Source organism: Rhagoletis pomonella, unplaced genomic scaffold (assembly GCF_013731165.1).
Source record: "Rhagoletis pomonella isolate Grant_MI unplaced genomic scaffold, Rhpom_1.0 Rhpom_scaffold_00013, whole genome shotgun sequence".
NCBI lineage: Eukaryota > Metazoa > Arthropoda > Insecta > Diptera > Tephritidae > Rhagoletis > Rhagoletis pomonella.
Window position 1 is genome coordinate 2,844,649 of NW_023458567.1, and position 18,246 is coordinate 2,862,894.

Genomic DNA, 18,246 nt, shown 5'->3' on the forward strand with positions numbered 1-18,246 from the left:
AGGAAATATTACATATTTATACTATGTGCAAAGTTAAATGTCTCCACAGTGGTGACCCATGGTTCCTCAAAGGTTATGGACGTATGTGCGTGTAAAATTTTAACGGTAGCAAAAGTAAAGAAAAACCGGCGAAAAGTATTTTGTGTTAATGTGTCGTTAAAATTGTTTCCCCCACCATCGCCATGGTCAACGATACGCTGAGCAATCTAATTTACAGCGCGAAAAGCGTTTTTCAGCCCAAAAATGAAAATGATATAAGAGCATTTGAGAAGTATATATTCGATAATTATATATCCGATGCGGAGGGCGACGGCGAAGCCGTGGCCGAGATTGAACATTACAAACGTTCTAAAGGCAAATCGATTTTCGAACTGCCGTGGAAACATGAAGACGCGTATACGGTGCAATTTCGGCGAGATGTGTCAAGGGAGTGAGTTTTTTTTTACATTATTTCTATAGAATTTTTCCACTCGAAAAGAAAGGTATTTTGGTGGGTAGTTTTTAGAAGAGATCACTCGGAAGGATTAAAGACCTGTTTCAAGGGAAAAGTTTTCGTACACTTTTTTTTAACTGCGATCGGCCCGCGGGAAATATATCTGGCATGAAAAAGATTCTAATAAAATAAATCGTCTGCATAAACCCCCCCCCTCTGGGATCCCCTTTTGGTGTGCTAACATAAAAGTGTTACAGCGTAAAATATTTTTTTAGTTTTATTATACAGTTTAGATATGTATATAAATACATATTAAGGTGGTCCTTAAAATATAAACATCATGTGCGTGAATAAGTTTCAATAATATGTCAAATTTACAAGATTTCAAGTAAAATTGTGTCGAATGTTTTTTACCTATACAAATTTTTTTATTTGGAAATTTTCGCGAATTTTTATTTATTTTTAGGGACCACCCTAATAAACACACACACATACATACATACATATTTTTTGCCATTGCGCGCTTTTAATAGAAAATCGTTGACAGTTCCTTAAAAATATATTAAAAATATTAAGAAATATCTCAAGCGCTATCAGCTAAAGCTGCCCACAATTGTCTACATGCTTTAACAAAAGCTTATATTTTTCTTGTCCATAAATTTAGTGTTCATTAATTTCGTAAGTGCCACGGCAATAAACAATGGACTAACACAATTCAATAAGGTATTTTACAATTATTTTATGGCTTATCGCTACTTAACAAAAGTAAAGAAATAGATTATTTTTTTATTATTCATAAGCGTGCACTACAGTATCCTGTCAACACATTGTGAACAATGCCAAAAATAGTAGAAGTAGTTGTACCAGCGATTTTCCTAGAAGTGGGGACTCAATTTCAAATATTTTTGGAAATCGATTTAGCTGGTATCCTAATATGTCACCAAACTACCTACTAAAGATTGTACAAATTAATGTAGGAAAACTATGGGTTGAGCTGAAAATACTTTAGATTCAAATTTAAATGCAAGTTTGGCATGCGATATCTCAATATTTCATCGCAAAATGGCCCTCAATGATATGATGAAAGTTTTTCACCACACTCTCGGGTGAGGTTTATGCTTTTGACAGCGCCACCAACACGCTAGATTACCAATTTTGCTAGCGATAAAATATTACCTATGGAGCCGGATAAGATCGCACTGATTTGTCAAAACTGTGGAATTTTTAAAAATATAGTCAATGAGATTTTATTTTTGTTAAACGTAGAGTTTTCTAACCAGTTTTCACAATCCGTACGTAAAAACGTATATACGTATTTTGGTGTCAGTCACCAGCGATAAGATGTCGTCACTTCTAAACGTCGCTAATATATTTTTTTCTATGCTAATCAAGGGCAATAAATAATTACAGATAATGCTTATTTACTACATTTTTAACTACTTCTCTTCTTTTATTAATATAAAAATACTAATTTATAAATATAAACTAATAAGCAAAAAACAAAATCAATGTAAATTTGTTAATCTTTATTTATGTTTACCTGTATATAAGTAAGTGCACAGAATTTTTAATGAGAAATTCAAAATTCCACCATTCTAGAACCCCACGCGCAATTCATGACCTCCATCGTTCCTCCTCATTATTATTATTACCAGCTTAGCTTGCCTGCACGCGAGCCTCCGTTGACTCATTGCATTTTGTTTAAGATTTCCCATGGACACTTAAGCTGAATTTCACGACCCTTTTTCTCGTAAATAATAGTAGCCTGCAGCAGCAATTAATATTAATCAATATTATTCGGGTAATTAAATGATGATGAAAAGGAATAACATTTTTTGTAAGAAAAAACATTTTATTAATTTATAACTATCATGCAGGTTCTGCATTTCCGAATGAATTTCAACCCCCGCTTTATTGAGCTCAAAGCCTGCCTGTATATGTACATATGTAAATATGTATGTACATAAATATAAACTTTACTTTCATTCGGACATTAGGTGTCTACAAATAACTGTAATAGATAGTTATATACCAAAGTTATACATATGTACCTACCACATCGCCGCAAATGAAGCTTATTATATACATATCTAGTTTGGATTAGAAAAGGATTAGAGACATGTGCCACTATTCAATAGTTAGGGTTGCCAACTTCGATTTTCAGACTAAGTACCCAATTTCGCTGATGCTAGGATTGATACCAACTAAACATGTGTCTGTACGTACATACATATATCGACATTCCAAAAAAATATGGTTATTTATTAACATAATCCGCTTATATAATTTAAATGCATGAAATTTTGTATTGTGTCGTTTTTACAGAGGGCCATTATATGTAATATCAAAGCAAAACCAAATATTCACACAGCACTTAAGTTTTTAATACCTTAATTTTCACAGTAAACGCTTGTGAACAAAAGCTGACTTTATCAGAATAAAAATTTAGACTAATTATGAGCTTAGGCGCACTATTTATCCATAAGTCTCTTGAAATATTTTCAATGTTATCTGCATTGACTCACTCGCCTACAAAAATTCTTAGTTTCGAAGTAACGAAACTTCGGGAATAAGTAGGGTCATTTGTATTTATGAACGTTTTTTTTTTTTTGAGAGGAGAAAGCCTCGAAAGCCTAACCCCGTCGATGTGAGACTTTAACCCACTAAACCTCCTACAGTCTATGTACCGATCACCCCAAGACCACTGTTAAGTATTTCGTCGGGAGGCGGTTTGAGCACTAAGTTGTACGTCTATTACTGTTCATGTTATTCCACTGTCTGTCTTGGTTGGTGTTAACCTACAGACCTCTTTTGTTCGTTCGTTTCTATGTTTGTACTGCCCGGATGCAGCAGTTTAATGCAGGTCCTTCGATACTAGTTTAGAGGTTCGTCCTCTGATTGCCGTAACTTTTCAAGAAAGCGGGCTTTCCCTATGACCGACCTTCCCAGCCGTCATTACGGGTTGTGTCGGAGGTATTTTACCACTTGGGCAGCCATATGGCAGACATCTTTCCAGGCTTTCTCGTTCTTAAGCATTAACGATATCAGATTCCCCGGTGTTGCGCACCAACCATGGACATGCGGGGACCCTGAAAATATCTGCTTTAGGATCGTTTTCTCAAGTTGCCTTACATATAAAAATTTACCGTCTAAAGAGAATTTGTTCTGAAAAAATGTGTTTGAGGGGTAGATGAATTTTAAAAGCTACTCGAGAAAGCGACACTTAAATAATATTGTTAAAAATCAATATTCAATACATATTGCCAGACACTTTCTGTGGGGGACAACTTGCGCCAGAAGCTTTAAAGTTCACGTAATCAATATGTAGTTATTGATTCCCACTAAATACATAAGTTTAATGAAACGCGCGGATACATAGCGTATGAGCAACATATTTGCCACAATAAATGAAAAAAATTTATTTTAGTTCAAAAGTCACATAAATTGCTTTTTTGCATTTTCAGCCAAGTGGTAAGGTCTGACATACAAATGGGTTAGACTAAAGATCATGGAATTATCTACATATAAAACTGTAATGATACTTTTGTTTCTAAGAACTACTAGGGCGTATTCCTGTTTCCGTACGAATCGAAAATCTTGAAATTTTTTATCATTTTCTATACAAAAATATAAAATTTTTGATTCGTTGGGAAACAAGAATACGCCTCATTGATTCTGGACAATTTGTTGAATTTTTATAATTTTTTCTACAAAGGTTCAAATGTGGATTTATTTATATTGTGTTTGTTGTATAATTCGCTATACTTTCATAAAAATATTAAGCATTAAATGAACCAAGGAAATATGGCTAAAACGGGTCCACCTCATTTCTTATCACCCTGACATACCAATCTTAATGTTAGTAAATAAAATCACGTCATTAAATCAATCAATTTTTGCTAAGGAAGTATGTATTTTGATTATTCCAGTAGAACTATTTATTTATAAAACAATTGGTTTGCCGAATCGCGGTAAATATTTCAGGAGTTAACAGCCCTTACAAAAGGCCTTCCTGAAAGTCAAATCCACTCTACATTCCTTTCTCCTTTCTTTTCCCAGAATGGCTTTTATGGGACGTACTTCAGAAGGCCTTTTGAATGAGTTCTTTTACAGTTGTTTCTTTAATTTAAAAAAAAATCATAGGTAAATCTTTGAAGTATTTGCTTAAGGTTTATATCAAATATGTATTATTGCAACTTAAAATGTTTATTGAAATTCATTTGTAATGCTAAATAATATAAATTTATGCATTCGCGTAAATTATAAATGAAGAAGCCCTTCTAAAAATCTTGCAAGGAAGCGGGTTTTTTCAGCCCTTCTTGGGTACGCCTCTTAGAATGGCTTCACTTAATAATTATCTTCTGGAATATTGGTGTCACAGAAAAAATGGGGTCACCAAATTCGGTCAAAAATTTCAAAATTTACTTCCAAAAGCAATTTAGACTTAAGGGTGTACGGCGAAGTTTTTTTGTTGGCTTGTAAAGTGGGGCGGTCTAATGTAGATATGTATGTATGTAGGTATGCATAAGCATATACATATCAAAGTATGCTCTACTAATAGCCAAATTGTATTATTGCTTTCGCTGACCATACGCCGCATTGGTCTGTGTATGACGTCATAAATTATCTGTTGCGATAGCGAATGCGGCAAATGTGCGGAAATTAAAAAAAAAACAACAACAAACGTCACTCTTGTGAGACACACGACACGCGATGGCTGCGATGGCTGCGAAGACAAAAAAACAAAAAACAAGAAAAAATAAACATAAATAACTGTAAACCAATAAACAAAACCGCTGTTGTGCCGCAGGCCACATATTTACATTGGCAGCTGGTGTACAAAGATAATATGTTTGTCATACATATGTAGTAATTATCTTATCTTTTTTAAAAAAATATTTTTGTTGGTTCATATTAATTGAAAACTACTTTCAAATTCTACTACTATTTTTGGCTCAGCAAAACGTTCTCGAACACAAAAGAATCCTAGCTTCCTCAGCTCACTGGGCAGGAAAAGTTCTCATGACCCTTCTAAAATTTAGAAAGACCTTAAAAACATTTTGGGATATTCCAACGTTCGAAACTCGGAAAAGCTATTTTTTAAAACATTTTACGGCTGAGTAAATGTTGCCTCGAGACTTTTGAGCTTAGATAAAAATACCTATCTATTAGCTGTAATATTTTTCGTTAACAAATCCCGTATCTAAAATCCTTTATTTTGAGTATTTCCTAAACCTGCCATATTTTTCCTTCTTTTCACTCTAACATGCAGATCCTTGAATCCTTTAGCGCCAAGCGAGTCTACAACCAGCGTGCGCAGTATCAGTCCAACGTCGCGTAAAAGTGCCACCAACAGTAATTGGAGCAGCCACACCACGGCGAAGCATGAGCAATCGACGGCGGCAGCAACAGCTGCTGCTGCTGCCGCTACAACAACAGTGCCGGCGGAGAAGGAGAAGGAGAAGAAACGCAAAGAGGTCTCCAGTTCGCGTGTGAAGAAATTCCATCGGCACTTCACGCAGGTGTCCAAGGATGAGAAGCTCATTAATTGTGAGTTGCGATATTTGAAAAAAAAAAAATAGATCCATACAAATTTTTAATTTAAATACTTTCTCTTGGTAGATTTTTCTTGTGCGCTTGTAAGCGACATTCTGCTACAAGGACATCTTTATATAACGGATCAGCATTTCGCATTCTACTCAAATGTGTTTGGTTATGTTACGAAGGTGAGTTGATTGCGAGCATTACTCAGCACTCTTCCCTATTTAAGGTGAAGTGTTTTTTCTCCACACACTGATTGTTATTGATCAAACTTCTGCTTTTCCCCACTCCCCCGTGCCAGGTTGTCATTCCCACTTCGTCGGTAACGAAAATTTCCAAAGAGAAAACGGCCAAAATCATACCGAATGCTGTCGGTGTCGCCACCGCCGACGAGCGCCATGTCTTCGGTAGCTTTATTAGCCGCGAGGCAGCCTTCCGTCTGATGTGCAGCGTTTGTCCGCCACTAGCTCCTGCCGAAATTCTTCCAAAAATACCCGCAGAAATTGAAATTTCCGAAGAGTATTCCATCGAGGATGACAGCAGCTGTTCGATTAGCGGCAATGAGAGTCCACCACAAGCGCTGGTAGCAGCAGCAGCTGCCGCCGCCGCTGGTGGTATAGATGGACTTGGTCAAACGCTAATACGCCGCAACGTGGCTAGCTCAAGTTTGAACATAGCCGATGGCAAAGCAGCAACGTGTGAACACCAGCGACATTCCGGTGAGTTACATACATATATACATATATAGCGCGCAAAAACAACGAAAATCGTAAATAAACACTCTCGATTACAGCTCCTCCAGTAGATGCCAAACAAGCCGGCGCTTACTCCAATTCAGGTGTAGCGTCACCCGCGGCACGCAGCGGCCAGCCGCTTAATGCCGATGGTACAAACGCCAGCTGTAGCAACGATGCCATTGCTGGCGCAGGCATTGCACTGATAGTGGCCGGCACCGCTTCTTCCACATCGGCTTCATCGTCACCCACACCGTCGACATCTTCCTCGCTGCCCACCACAGTGATGGCGGCCACCAGCAGCAGCACACCCAAGTCAGCTGCGCACGCGGCTGTGTCCAGCTTTAAGAGGCTCACACAGAAGGCGCTGCTACGCTTGAAATTCCCCACGGAATTACATGTGGTCTACTTGGGTGTGCTGCTCACCATGGTGTTGGCGTTGTTTTCCGTTTTCCTGCTCTATCGAATACTAGACATTGAGGCGAAAACGAGCGCGTACCGCACGCCAACTGAATTTCATTGGGTAAGTGGTGGAGGGCGGCTAAGTGAGGTAGAAGAAAATTATATACGGATGTTTTTCGTTTCTCCAGCAGCGTTCCGGTAACGATGACGATATATTTGCAGAGGCTTTGCGTTGGCAAAGGGAATTGCAAGCAAAAAGTACCGAAGAAGCTCAGAATATACTTACACAAAATTTAGAACAAATTGCCAAGGTGGGTAACGTTTTCTTAAGCACTTAAATCATTTTCAGTATGGCAGTGGCAATTTTTTCTTTTAATATCGTTTATTTGCTAAAAGTAAGCGACGGCTGTTGCTTGTTTGGTTTATCTTCTCTCATTTGACGCTGTAACCGCCTAAGCGAGTTCAATAAAGCACGAAAGTCGTTTCTCTTCTGCCTAAATAGAAAGCGCATGATTACTCCAGTCTCAGCCATATATTAAATTAGATTACCCACTTCAATTAAAAAAAAAATAAAAATTTGCATTGCTGATAAACATGCTATAAATAAGTCCTAATTTTCACAAATCTAAGCCAGTAAAAAAAAAAAACAATTTTCTATTTAAAGCTTATAGTCTTGCTTTCAAGAAAAATCACAAGAAATATTTTTAATTTTTTCTGCTGCTTGAAAAGCAGTTTTGCTGTAAATTTTCTTGAAGAAATACTACAAATAAAATCAGTACGCAGCTCTCAAGAAAAAATGATCCTATATTTATGTATGTATTTCTTCAAGAAAATTTACAGCATCAGCAAAGTACTTTGTGACTTTTCTTGAGAACTGCAGACATCCCTTTGAATTTAATTAAATTTAAAGTAGCATACATATGTAAAATTAGCAAAAATCAACGCGATTTTTTAGCCGGTTGAAACTTGCACTTTATTAGACAAAAATTGTATGGGCCATAAAACTGCATATCTACCGAAAAATGTTCAGATTAAAAGATCGAAATTTTTATGAATATTTATAGAATTTTCCTAAATTTTGAAACTATGATTTATATGTTTTTTGTTAAAGCTTAAAATAACAAAAAGAATTTAACTCAAAGAAGATTACGAATATTAAAAAAAAAAAAAAATCAACGCGTAGTCATTTGTTTGAGTCACTGTATGTACGTTTGTATTTACATGCTATGAGTTAATGCATTTGTACTTATTGTTTATTTATTATATTGCACCTGCTCATAATCAAATATAAATGTCAGATGTGTGCGCAATAACAACATTTAATTTATGTAATTTTTTCTAATTTGAAAACAAAGCTTATCAGCGCTGAAAATAAGCTTACCTAGATAACACTAGTCAATATTGAGCAGTAAATTAGTTATAAAACTTAAAATGAGCGCCAAAACATTTCGTTTTGACATATTTTCAACTTTTTTTTAGTTAGTGAGCGCCTCTAATGTTTTCCAGCGCTGAGTAATTACAAAAATAGGGTAAAGTACAAGAATGATAGAATACATTCTCTCAATCGTGGGTAAAGTAGGTATATTTATGTGATTATCAAAACTCCCGTCAGAATTTATCTATTTATATGGAAAAGTCCATAATTGGAAATCTCTTAAGTCTCAGTAACCAATAAGAGGGTTATTTTCTATGAACAAAAGCCGTATTATAATTTCAATTCATATCTACTTGGCGAACCGTTGTGGTCCTCTTGGCCCTTCGTTAAAATACGGAATACAATCTATTTATTAGTTCATTCATACACATAGTTATGCCGTAGTACTTATTGCTGAAGGCGATAGCACAGCGGTGTTCCAGAAAACGGGGAAGAGCTTAACCCTCTGCAGCGGACGCAGTTCTACTGACGTGTAGTCTGACATGTCACTCATTTTCTACACCAAATTATATTTCTTAGCTATTTACTAATAAGTTCCTTTTTGACTTTCAATTGAATATGCACTGAACTGCAACTTCCAAAATCCTTGGCAGGATATAAATCTGGGTCGTTCTGGTCCCGTAGACACGACTGTCGTGGGAATAGTGTCAGAGTGAACTCGTTAAGTATAGTTCATAAGTTTTGTTCGGAGAGAACGCAAATAGCTATAGCGCGTGTCCCAGCGCCCCTACAATGCATTTTCAGCCAATCTTAGCGCCTGAATATATATTATCGTGGTCTACTTATGTTGTTAGCATTATGTTTTGAATTTGGACCACAACTGCAATTCCATCTGTTTTTTTATTTATTTTGAAGTTCTTCTCTTCTGAGTTATTCCGAAATGATCAAAACTTTGTCAAGGATTGAGATTTAATAATGGATACCACACCGATTAGGATCTAAAACTCGGTTTTAACTTGACTGTTGTTTTTGTAACAGCATACAAATTCCCCCAAGACAGTCCTCAGCCAGATGTAAATCTGGGTCGTTCCGGTTACGTCGTGGGAACGGTTTTAACTTGGTCAACAGTTGTCCTTTTTGGCTTTTTAGGCCTCCCTAAATGAATGCCTTTATCTACGGTTATCTGCAATTGCAACGTTGCCAATTTTCACCTAATCCCTCTTCTCATACTACGCGTATTTTAAGTTTACTATAGTTATTAGCCTTTAAATTTACGCACAAATATTTTTATTATGTTATTTATATTGAAGACATTATTGTAAATTAATATAAATGGTATTGCAGCCTTTATATTATTGTCTCTCTTCTCCTCCACACTCGTTGCAGGTACGTCGCAGCTTAGAAACACTCTCAATGTTAATCCATGACCGAAGCTCAGCTTATGCAGATCGCGATGATAGTGACTGAATTTATATTTTTAATTAATATATTATTACTAAATATTAAAGGTTAAATTTGGAACACCTACACATGCACACCATAAAAAGTACATTCATACATACTATGTAGGTTCACAATAATTTTTAAGCAAATGAAATGAAATACTATTATATTTAGATAATTATATAATGAATACAAGAAAAACTGCGTACTAAAGAAGGCGAATGCATGTAGAGAATGAAATGAAAAGCGCAATAGTGAATAAGTGAAGCGAGAAAAAAACTTAATTAAGCAAAAACTAGAAGAGGAAAAAATAAAATAAATAAATAACATTGAATATTTAGCCCGCAAACATATGTATGTATTTCAGAAACACTTTTCTTAGTTACTGTGCACATTTAAAGTTGAAATACCTTTACTAAATAGTATTAACCTAATATTATTAAGTGGAAACAACGCAGTCAAAAGAAAGTAAGCGAGCAAGCGAAGTTTTTTTTAGCATTCTCGAGCATATTTTGAAATGAGCCGACTGCCAAATTTAAGATTTTTTTTAACTACAAACTATTTATATTTTTATATATATAAAAAAAAAAAAACATTTCTTTGCATATGGCTGTGCTTTCAAGTCACTTTTTTATGGTTCCTATTAAGGGTTAAAGTATTATTTTGGTATAACATATACATAGTCATGTCAGTATGTGCCAAAGGTATTTTAAAAACGTGCGAAGGGAAGAACTACCGCAAGTCGAGGAAGGCTACCTGTTCACTGTAGGCAATCTACTCATTTCAAAATATGTGCATGTAAGGAGCAGGCCTTTTATGTGATAATTCAGAGTTCTATAGTAGCCATTGCAAATAAAAGTATGCACAAGTTATTAGGAATATATCGTCACCTGAAATGCAAAACAGACGTAACATCATGAAATGAAATGGAAAAAGTCGTGACTAATATTTTAACTTTTTTCACAAAATGATGTGGGGAGTTTGAATTCGATGAAATCCATCATATAAATCAAAAAGTGAATTTTGATTTTTTTTTATTAGTTATGATTTTTTGCATTTCAACGATGATGTTTGTTACGCCTGTTTGCGTTTTAGGTGGCGATATGTATTTTTGAAATTCAGATTCCATTAAAGATTATTATATTTTTTAGAAATTTGCCAACGTCGCAAAGACGGATTAGTGTATTGCCAACGTAAGGCAAATGATGGCCGTAGGTGTATTAGGATGATAAGTGTGAAATTTGGCAACACTGCAAGAGTTCATAGAGCAAGTTGGCCGCATGCATAAAACAGTGAAACTTGATAAGGCAGCAAAGCATAGGCGTTCAAGTAATAACGTGCTTAGTATTATAAAAGCTAATAAAAAAGTATAATATCACTTACACATTAAAAAGATCAGAAGAAATTCGCAAAGCTAAAGGTGAAACGTGCCAACACAAAGTAGGTGGCCTGTTGAAGATTGAAAACATTAAAAGTATGAGGAAAATAATGAAAATTGGCAAAGTGCAAAGCGCTCGGATAATCAAAAGTCCTATAAAATATATTGCAAAAATATCGAAAATGACAGCAGCTCACGGCACAAGAAGTTAGTTGAAACAGCACAGAGCTGACTGAAAATTTGCAACATTGCATGGCAGTTGAATAAATCCAAAATTGTGGAAGTGCTCAAAATATTTTCCACTGAAAGCGGAACTTCGAGCCGGTTGGCCGGTTATTGAAAAAGTTAGTTAGTTTATATTGAAAGAAAGCGATTACTTTTCAAATGTGAAATAGGTGCTGTTGCCATTGAGGCTGTTATGGGAAAAAGAAACCAATATAAAATTTTGGTACTAAATATCAGCCATTTGGGATTTCGATTATTAAATGCATTGTTGCCAATTTTGCATGCAGCAAAAACTTTAAACTTTTTCAGTGTCTGCTAAGTGAAGAAAAACGTATTATTTTCACGGAAAAAATACACTATAAAGGCGGATTTATCCTTGTAATTCTGAACTTTTTCTTCTATGTGGTTGTTGTTTTGGTTCTCTCTCTGATATTAGAAAAATTTAAACATTTGCGCTTGCTTGCTATGCTCTACTGCACTGCTCGAATGATTGCAAATAAACTATATCTTCGCATTTTTAACTAAGAAAAAAACAAGAAATAGTTTACTTCACAAGCGATAATTGCAACTAAATTTACTACACTTGCAATAAAAAAGTGAAATAAAAAAATTCATAAACCAAGAATATTAAATTTAAAGCCGCTAGCAGCTAGAGAAAAAATAAAAAAAGAATAAAAAAATGTACGAGAAAGCAACTAAAAAGCCTTTCTGTAGCAAAAAAAAACAAGCTGGGACATGGTGCAATGTTGGAGACGTTTGTAGGCCGCGGCAAGTAGCCAAACGGCGCGCTTGCGCAGTGCCACGCGTCATAATAAAATAATAAAGCAAAACAAAACATTTGGCTCATTCAATATCGTTTATGTAAACATAACAAAAAAAAAATACAGTTAAACAAAATAAAAAAAAATAGCATACCATTTCCCTGTCCCCGCAAATGTACATATGTATAGTTTTTTAAGCATATTTTTAAGATTTCTTTCGTTCACTTCTTAGCTGCGCGCCTCAATAAAATTTAAAAAAAAATTAAAAATTTTAATTTCGAAGTTGAAAACTATTTCCCATTTGCATAAAAATTAGCTTTCAAAAAAAAAAAAAATTTTAATTTTGCTTTCGAAGTTATTAATGCACCTTTTGTCGTATTTCCCATAATTTTTATAGCAATTTGAAAGCGAAAGATTCCCCTGTGATACATAATAAACATACATATATGTATGTATAAGAAAATGCAAAAAAGTAATGCAGCAAAAATTTAAGTAAATTTTCTGTATTTAGCTAAAATATATTTATACTTTTATAAGTGCGAACGATTTTTGTTTAGTTTTCCATAAGTTTAGTAAAAAAAGGTTTAAAAAAAAATAAAATATTGGTTATGTTAATCGTGTTATATCGTAAGTTATCTAAGTACTAATAAAGTAAGCTTTTAACACCTAAGAAATGTTTAGCTTGTGTGCAATTAACTAATCTTATTCGTAAACAAGTTTTAAAAAATTTCCCCATGCTATGTGACTGTAGTACTACGTGTTTCAATAACGTAAAAATTTTGTATCTTTTGTTAAATTTCATACATTTGTTATATAATTTTTTCAACTCTATATACGCTCTATTCCTTCTGCTGGCTCCTGAGCACTTTTGCTGTCCTAACTAACCATTTCAAAAAATTCTATAAAAATATTTTTTTTTGTATCTTAGTGGCATAACAAAAAAAAAAATTTACTCAAATTTATTATGTGTTTTTGTATTATTATTAGCATTCGACGAAATTAATATTAAAATACAAAATTTAAATATTTAGCTGTAGCTTTGGCATGACGCAAAGTGGTCGCATGCAAACCAATATAATCCACACTTCCATTAAAAAAGAAGAAAATAATTGCAAAATGAAAATAAGTAAATAAATAAAATTATTGAGAAACATATTTTTAAAAATGTATGTGTAAAAAATAAAACAATATACGACAGTAGTTGTGTATGTAATGATATATAGCAATAATTTCTGTTTAAAGGAAATTTGTGTAGTATAAAATTAAAATTTTTAAATAAAAAATAATAATTTACAGTCCCAATTGGCTTGTAGTAGTTGATAAAAATATATTTAATTGTGCGAAAAAATGGAATAAATAAATCCAAATACATACTAGCGTAACCAGCAGCAATTTGAATGGGAAAAGGTTTAGCATACAAGAAAAAAATTATATATAAAATACGATTAAATATAATACTCAATAAAATATGCAATTTAGTGCAAAGGTAAAAAATAACAAAAAAAAAAGTTGTATTAACAAAAACAATGGAACTAGATCGTTGATAGGCAAAAGAACGAGCAGTGATAAGATTTTTAAGAGCGGTAAGTAAATTTTAAAGGTTGATTTAAGTCAGGTGTATAGATTGATAAGCACTTTAAAGAATCACTTCTTAAATTCTCACTCAAAAATATTACCTTATAAAATTCCAAAAATATATTTATGAGCTACGCTTACCGAAATCCCCATATAAACAAATTCATAAGTACACTCAGTAACTGACAAAAACAATTCAACGATTTTGCTTTTGTATTTGCGGAATAACCGTTAAAAAGATATCTAGAAACTTTCGAGAGGTGAGTATTTGTTTTCTAATTTTTGGATCTGAAATTTTTCCAAATAATTTTTTGGAAACAAAAAAAAAATATCAATCCAAATGGCTAACGAATTTCTACGACGTTCGCTGGTAGGGGACACTTTCGGCGAATTTTTCTGCAAAGGTTTTAGTATTTATAGTTTGCTGCCAAATATGCACAAATCAGTTTGGACCAATTTTTTCATGCCTCTTAAACTGTCGGCACCGCAACTTCAATTGTGATACTCCAAGTGTTTGTTGTAATGCGTGAATTTTCGAAAACGACTAATGAAAATTGCGTGGAAATATTGTAAACAAAAATTTCAAAGTTGGACTTGAGATCCGTTAAAATTGTCTTAATTTAACGTGTTTCTTCTATTAAAACCTTTCGCTTCGCCAACAAAGCAGGCACGAATGGAAAGAGGGAGTTTTTATCTAAAATTGAAAAATGTAAAAACGGTTTTGCCGAGCATCCTTTTATATTTTTTTGGGTTTCGAAACAAATTAAAAATTGAAATTTTACACATTTTTCTAAATAAAAAGTTACAATTACAATTTTTAGGAAATATGAATCTATTTTGTAAATCTAGAAGGAATTCCACAATTAATAGTTTAAAAACGAGTGACGGAAACTGCTTGCAAATATTTTTAAAAAATATTGGGTTTTCACAAAAATTTTATATGCATGGGATTCGAAATCGTATGAGGCGTCGACTGCGGTACTTCTCAATAAAATCGGAATAACGGTTAAAAAGATATTTAAGAGCTATCGAAGAGGTGAAGGTAGCTCACGAATTTCTACGTCGTTCTTCATACGATTTTGCCCTTAAAAATATCGAAATTTACGCCGAGAACTTGCCTTTTCCTGAAAGGATTTGGCACATTTTTAAAACTAGTTTTAAAGAAATATATGCAAATCTGCCAACAAACGGCCCCGATATCAATAAAACAATAATTTTTTAATATTTTCTGGGTTTTTATTAATTTTTTTCCTGCTATATGCATATCTTTTATTTCAAAATTTTCACATACATACTTCTAAATGCGTACATGTGTTTTGGTTGTATAAATTTTGCAAATACAATTACATTTTTTTTTTGTTCATTATTTTCGCTTAGGCTTTTGTAATATATTTTTTGCGCTTATATTAAAAAAAAAAATTAGACTTGCTAATTCCCTTTTTAATTTTTTATGTATTTATTACCATAAATAACTACGTATACATGAATACAAAAGGTTTGTTTAAGTTTAGGAGCAGCATTTTTCGCTTTTTTATCTTTTATTTTTTTAATTTTTATTTGGGGTTTCCACTTGGATTTTTTAATTTTTTTTCTATCGATTTGAAAATATGTATCTTTGTGGGTTTACTAGTGACCCACTCTCACCTTCCGCTAAGCATGGCTTCGTTACGGGGAAAAAATATTCTTGCGTTTGATTTAGTTTTAAATTAAGAAATGAATAAAAAAAATATATTAAATTACAAAAATTTTAAAATAAAAAAATGCGAAATGAATATTAGAAAATACTTGCAAGGCGATTTCGTACAAGATTATAACAAATTATACGCCCATTGACAATCAGACAAAACAAAAGTACAACAAACACATCATTTTGACAATAAGTACCAAATTCGCCTTGAAATCAACAGCAGCAACCGCATGTATTTTATATTCCGGGTGTTATTTCAAATCTCAATTCGCCCCAAATTTTACATGTGTTTTGTTTGTGCTTGTATAAAAACGCCTTGGTAGCTCGTTTCTGTAACAATTTCAAGGAGTACTTAACAAGGTGATGTTGGGGCGACAGCTGAGTTTTTCGCCGTGAAAAGCATTACGTCAAAATGATGTGTTTATTGTTATTCCTACCAATGACAGTATGGATATCTGCGTTGTTTCAAAGTTTTCTTAAAGAAACCGCACAGAAAGTTCTTTATGAGTTCCGAGTCAACCAGTTCACAGGATTAACTTTGAAGATTCGTGAAGAAATCGGAACATATTGCCGGGTATTCTTAAATGTTTCGGAGAGTTTGGTTACTCTGCAAACCATTTTTTCAGAGTACTCTAAATTGTAGAGAAATTTTTTGTCGAATTTTCTAATATGAAATAAACTGTGTACACTTTGATTCTTTTACGAAATTTTGGAAGAAAATCGGTAAAGCAATGAAAATAATGTTGCTATGTTAAGAATTTCATGTAGGATTTTTTTTTTAGATTTTCTTTATTTTTCGTACAGAAATTTCATTACGAGTTCGTGTCAAGCACTTCATATCCTTGTATTTGAAGATTTGTAAAAAAATCGTTACAGATATGAGATACTCCTAAAGATTTCGTAAAGATTTTGGGAATTGTGGTTTGCAGGGTTGCAGGGTAAATGAAAAAATCTAAAGCAATATTAAGCAAATGTTAAAAATATGATAAACAAACATTTTTACTAAATACATATCGTCATCTGAAATGCAAAAAAGGCTAACTAATGAAAAATTCAAAATTTACTCTTTGATATGATGCATTGCATCATCCACACTTCTATGCAAAAAAAAAATTGTTAGACACGCCTTTTTGCATTCCAGGTGAGGATAAACCAAAAAAGCATAATTAGAAAAAAAATCCAAAATTTTAAAGAAACAAAACAGTAATTATATTAAAAAATAAAATAACGCAAAAAAAACAAAAAATAGGCAAGTAAAGAATCTTTGCAAAAAAAAGCAAAATTAATTGGAAAAAAAATTATATTTTAGATTAAACAAAAATTGTGAATGAAAGAGCGTAAATACTTTAATGTAATTAAAATGAATTGAATTTAATTATAAATAAGTAATTAAAGAAAAAAATTTAAAAAAACTCATTTGGTTAAAAGTTCAACTAGAATAACTAGTAAAGTTTAAAATAATATGAGAAAATAAAGTATACAAAGATGTATAAACATTCATAGAAATTAAAATGAAATACTTTACGAGGCCCATATTAACAATACTATTTAGACTAAACAATAAAAAAAAAATTTTAATCTTGAAAGAAAATATAAAAACAAGTCATTTTTAGCAAAAAAAAACCGACTTAAAAAAAAATATATATATATCTATATATTTCATGATAGAATGATCGGATCTAAACCACCTCTGAGACACTACCTTTCCGTTGCAACAAGAATTATTGAAATCGGTTGACGTAGTGCAAAGTTATGCGGTAACATACATAAAAAAAAAAAAAAAAAATATTCGGACGAACTGATAACCTCCTTCTTTTTTGGAAGTCGGTTAAAAAAATAAAATTAGATTTAAAAATTTCTTAACCGTAATTTTTTTGTATAAAAAAATTTATTAAAAAAAAAAACAAAATAAGAAAACATCTGATTTTTTTTTTCATTACAAACTTTAGTGGATATTTCAACTTCGAAACAAACTACAAGCGATCGAGAGTTGTTGACTTGGCTTAAGAATGTATCGCATCTGCAGTCTGAAAATAACCATGACCACGTTTTCATGGAGATGCGAGCTTCGACCGCTGGCAGATTGTACTTTACCGATTTAGATGGTATTGATTATGCATTCTACGATACGGAAGAGAAATCTAGTTTGGGTTATTTACGCTTTAAGCCGTTGCAGTGCAAACCATTGAAGCGAACTAAGAAATATCATTTGCACATTGTTGTACTTGCGCGGGCAAATTTCGAATTGGCACCGAGCGCGAACATGGCACATTTGGGATTGGCGATATGGTTGCTATCGACATCGGTTGCCGTTATAAAATCACTAATTTAGATAATGACGTTGCTATTTTAATCGTCATTAAAAAGTAGTGGAAATGCGTTTGCGAAAAGCATTTAAATAATACCCCGGTGCATACACAGACAAAGGGCGAGTTCCAAGTTGCATGTTGTTTTGTATTGATGTGAAATATATACACAATATATACAATGTCAGTAGAACAACTCTGCTGTTTTGTTTCAGTTTAAGCATAATAAAAATTAATCATGCGCGGTATGCTCGATTCATGCGTATGTATCTGCAACACATAAAATGCAAATCGGATACATTGCACAAATACAAAGCAACATGCAACTTGGAACTCGCCCAAATATGCATTGAAATTATTACATATATAATATTTCTTTTCTACAT

The 18,246-nt window shown here is 33.2% G+C and overlaps 1 protein-coding gene across 6 annotated transcripts in view; it reads left to right on the top strand.

The window, feature by feature from the left end:
* LOC118748490 (pneumococcal serine-rich repeat protein-like) overlaps window positions 1–18,246 on the top strand; it is a 124,879-nt gene that overhangs the window by 71,983 nt on the left and 34,650 nt on the right. For 2 of the 6 annotated variants that reach the window (XM_036482971.1, XM_036482965.1), the window contains 5 exons: window positions 5,706–5,983; window positions 6,056–6,159; window positions 6,276–6,693; window positions 6,768–7,231; window positions 7,299–7,421. In XM_036482971.1, the coding sequence (XP_036338864.1) occupies window positions 5,706–5,983; window positions 6,056–6,159; window positions 6,276–6,693; window positions 6,768–7,231; window positions 7,299–7,421 (1,387 nt within the window). Of the gene's footprint in view, window positions 1–5,705; window positions 5,984–6,055; window positions 6,160–6,275; window positions 6,694–6,767; window positions 7,232–7,298; window positions 7,422–9,871; window positions 10,804–17,503; window positions 18,005–18,246 lie in introns of those variants that run through there. The other 4 variants (XM_036482970.1, XM_036482967.1, XM_036482968.1 and 1 more) reach the window with 4 other exon arrangements.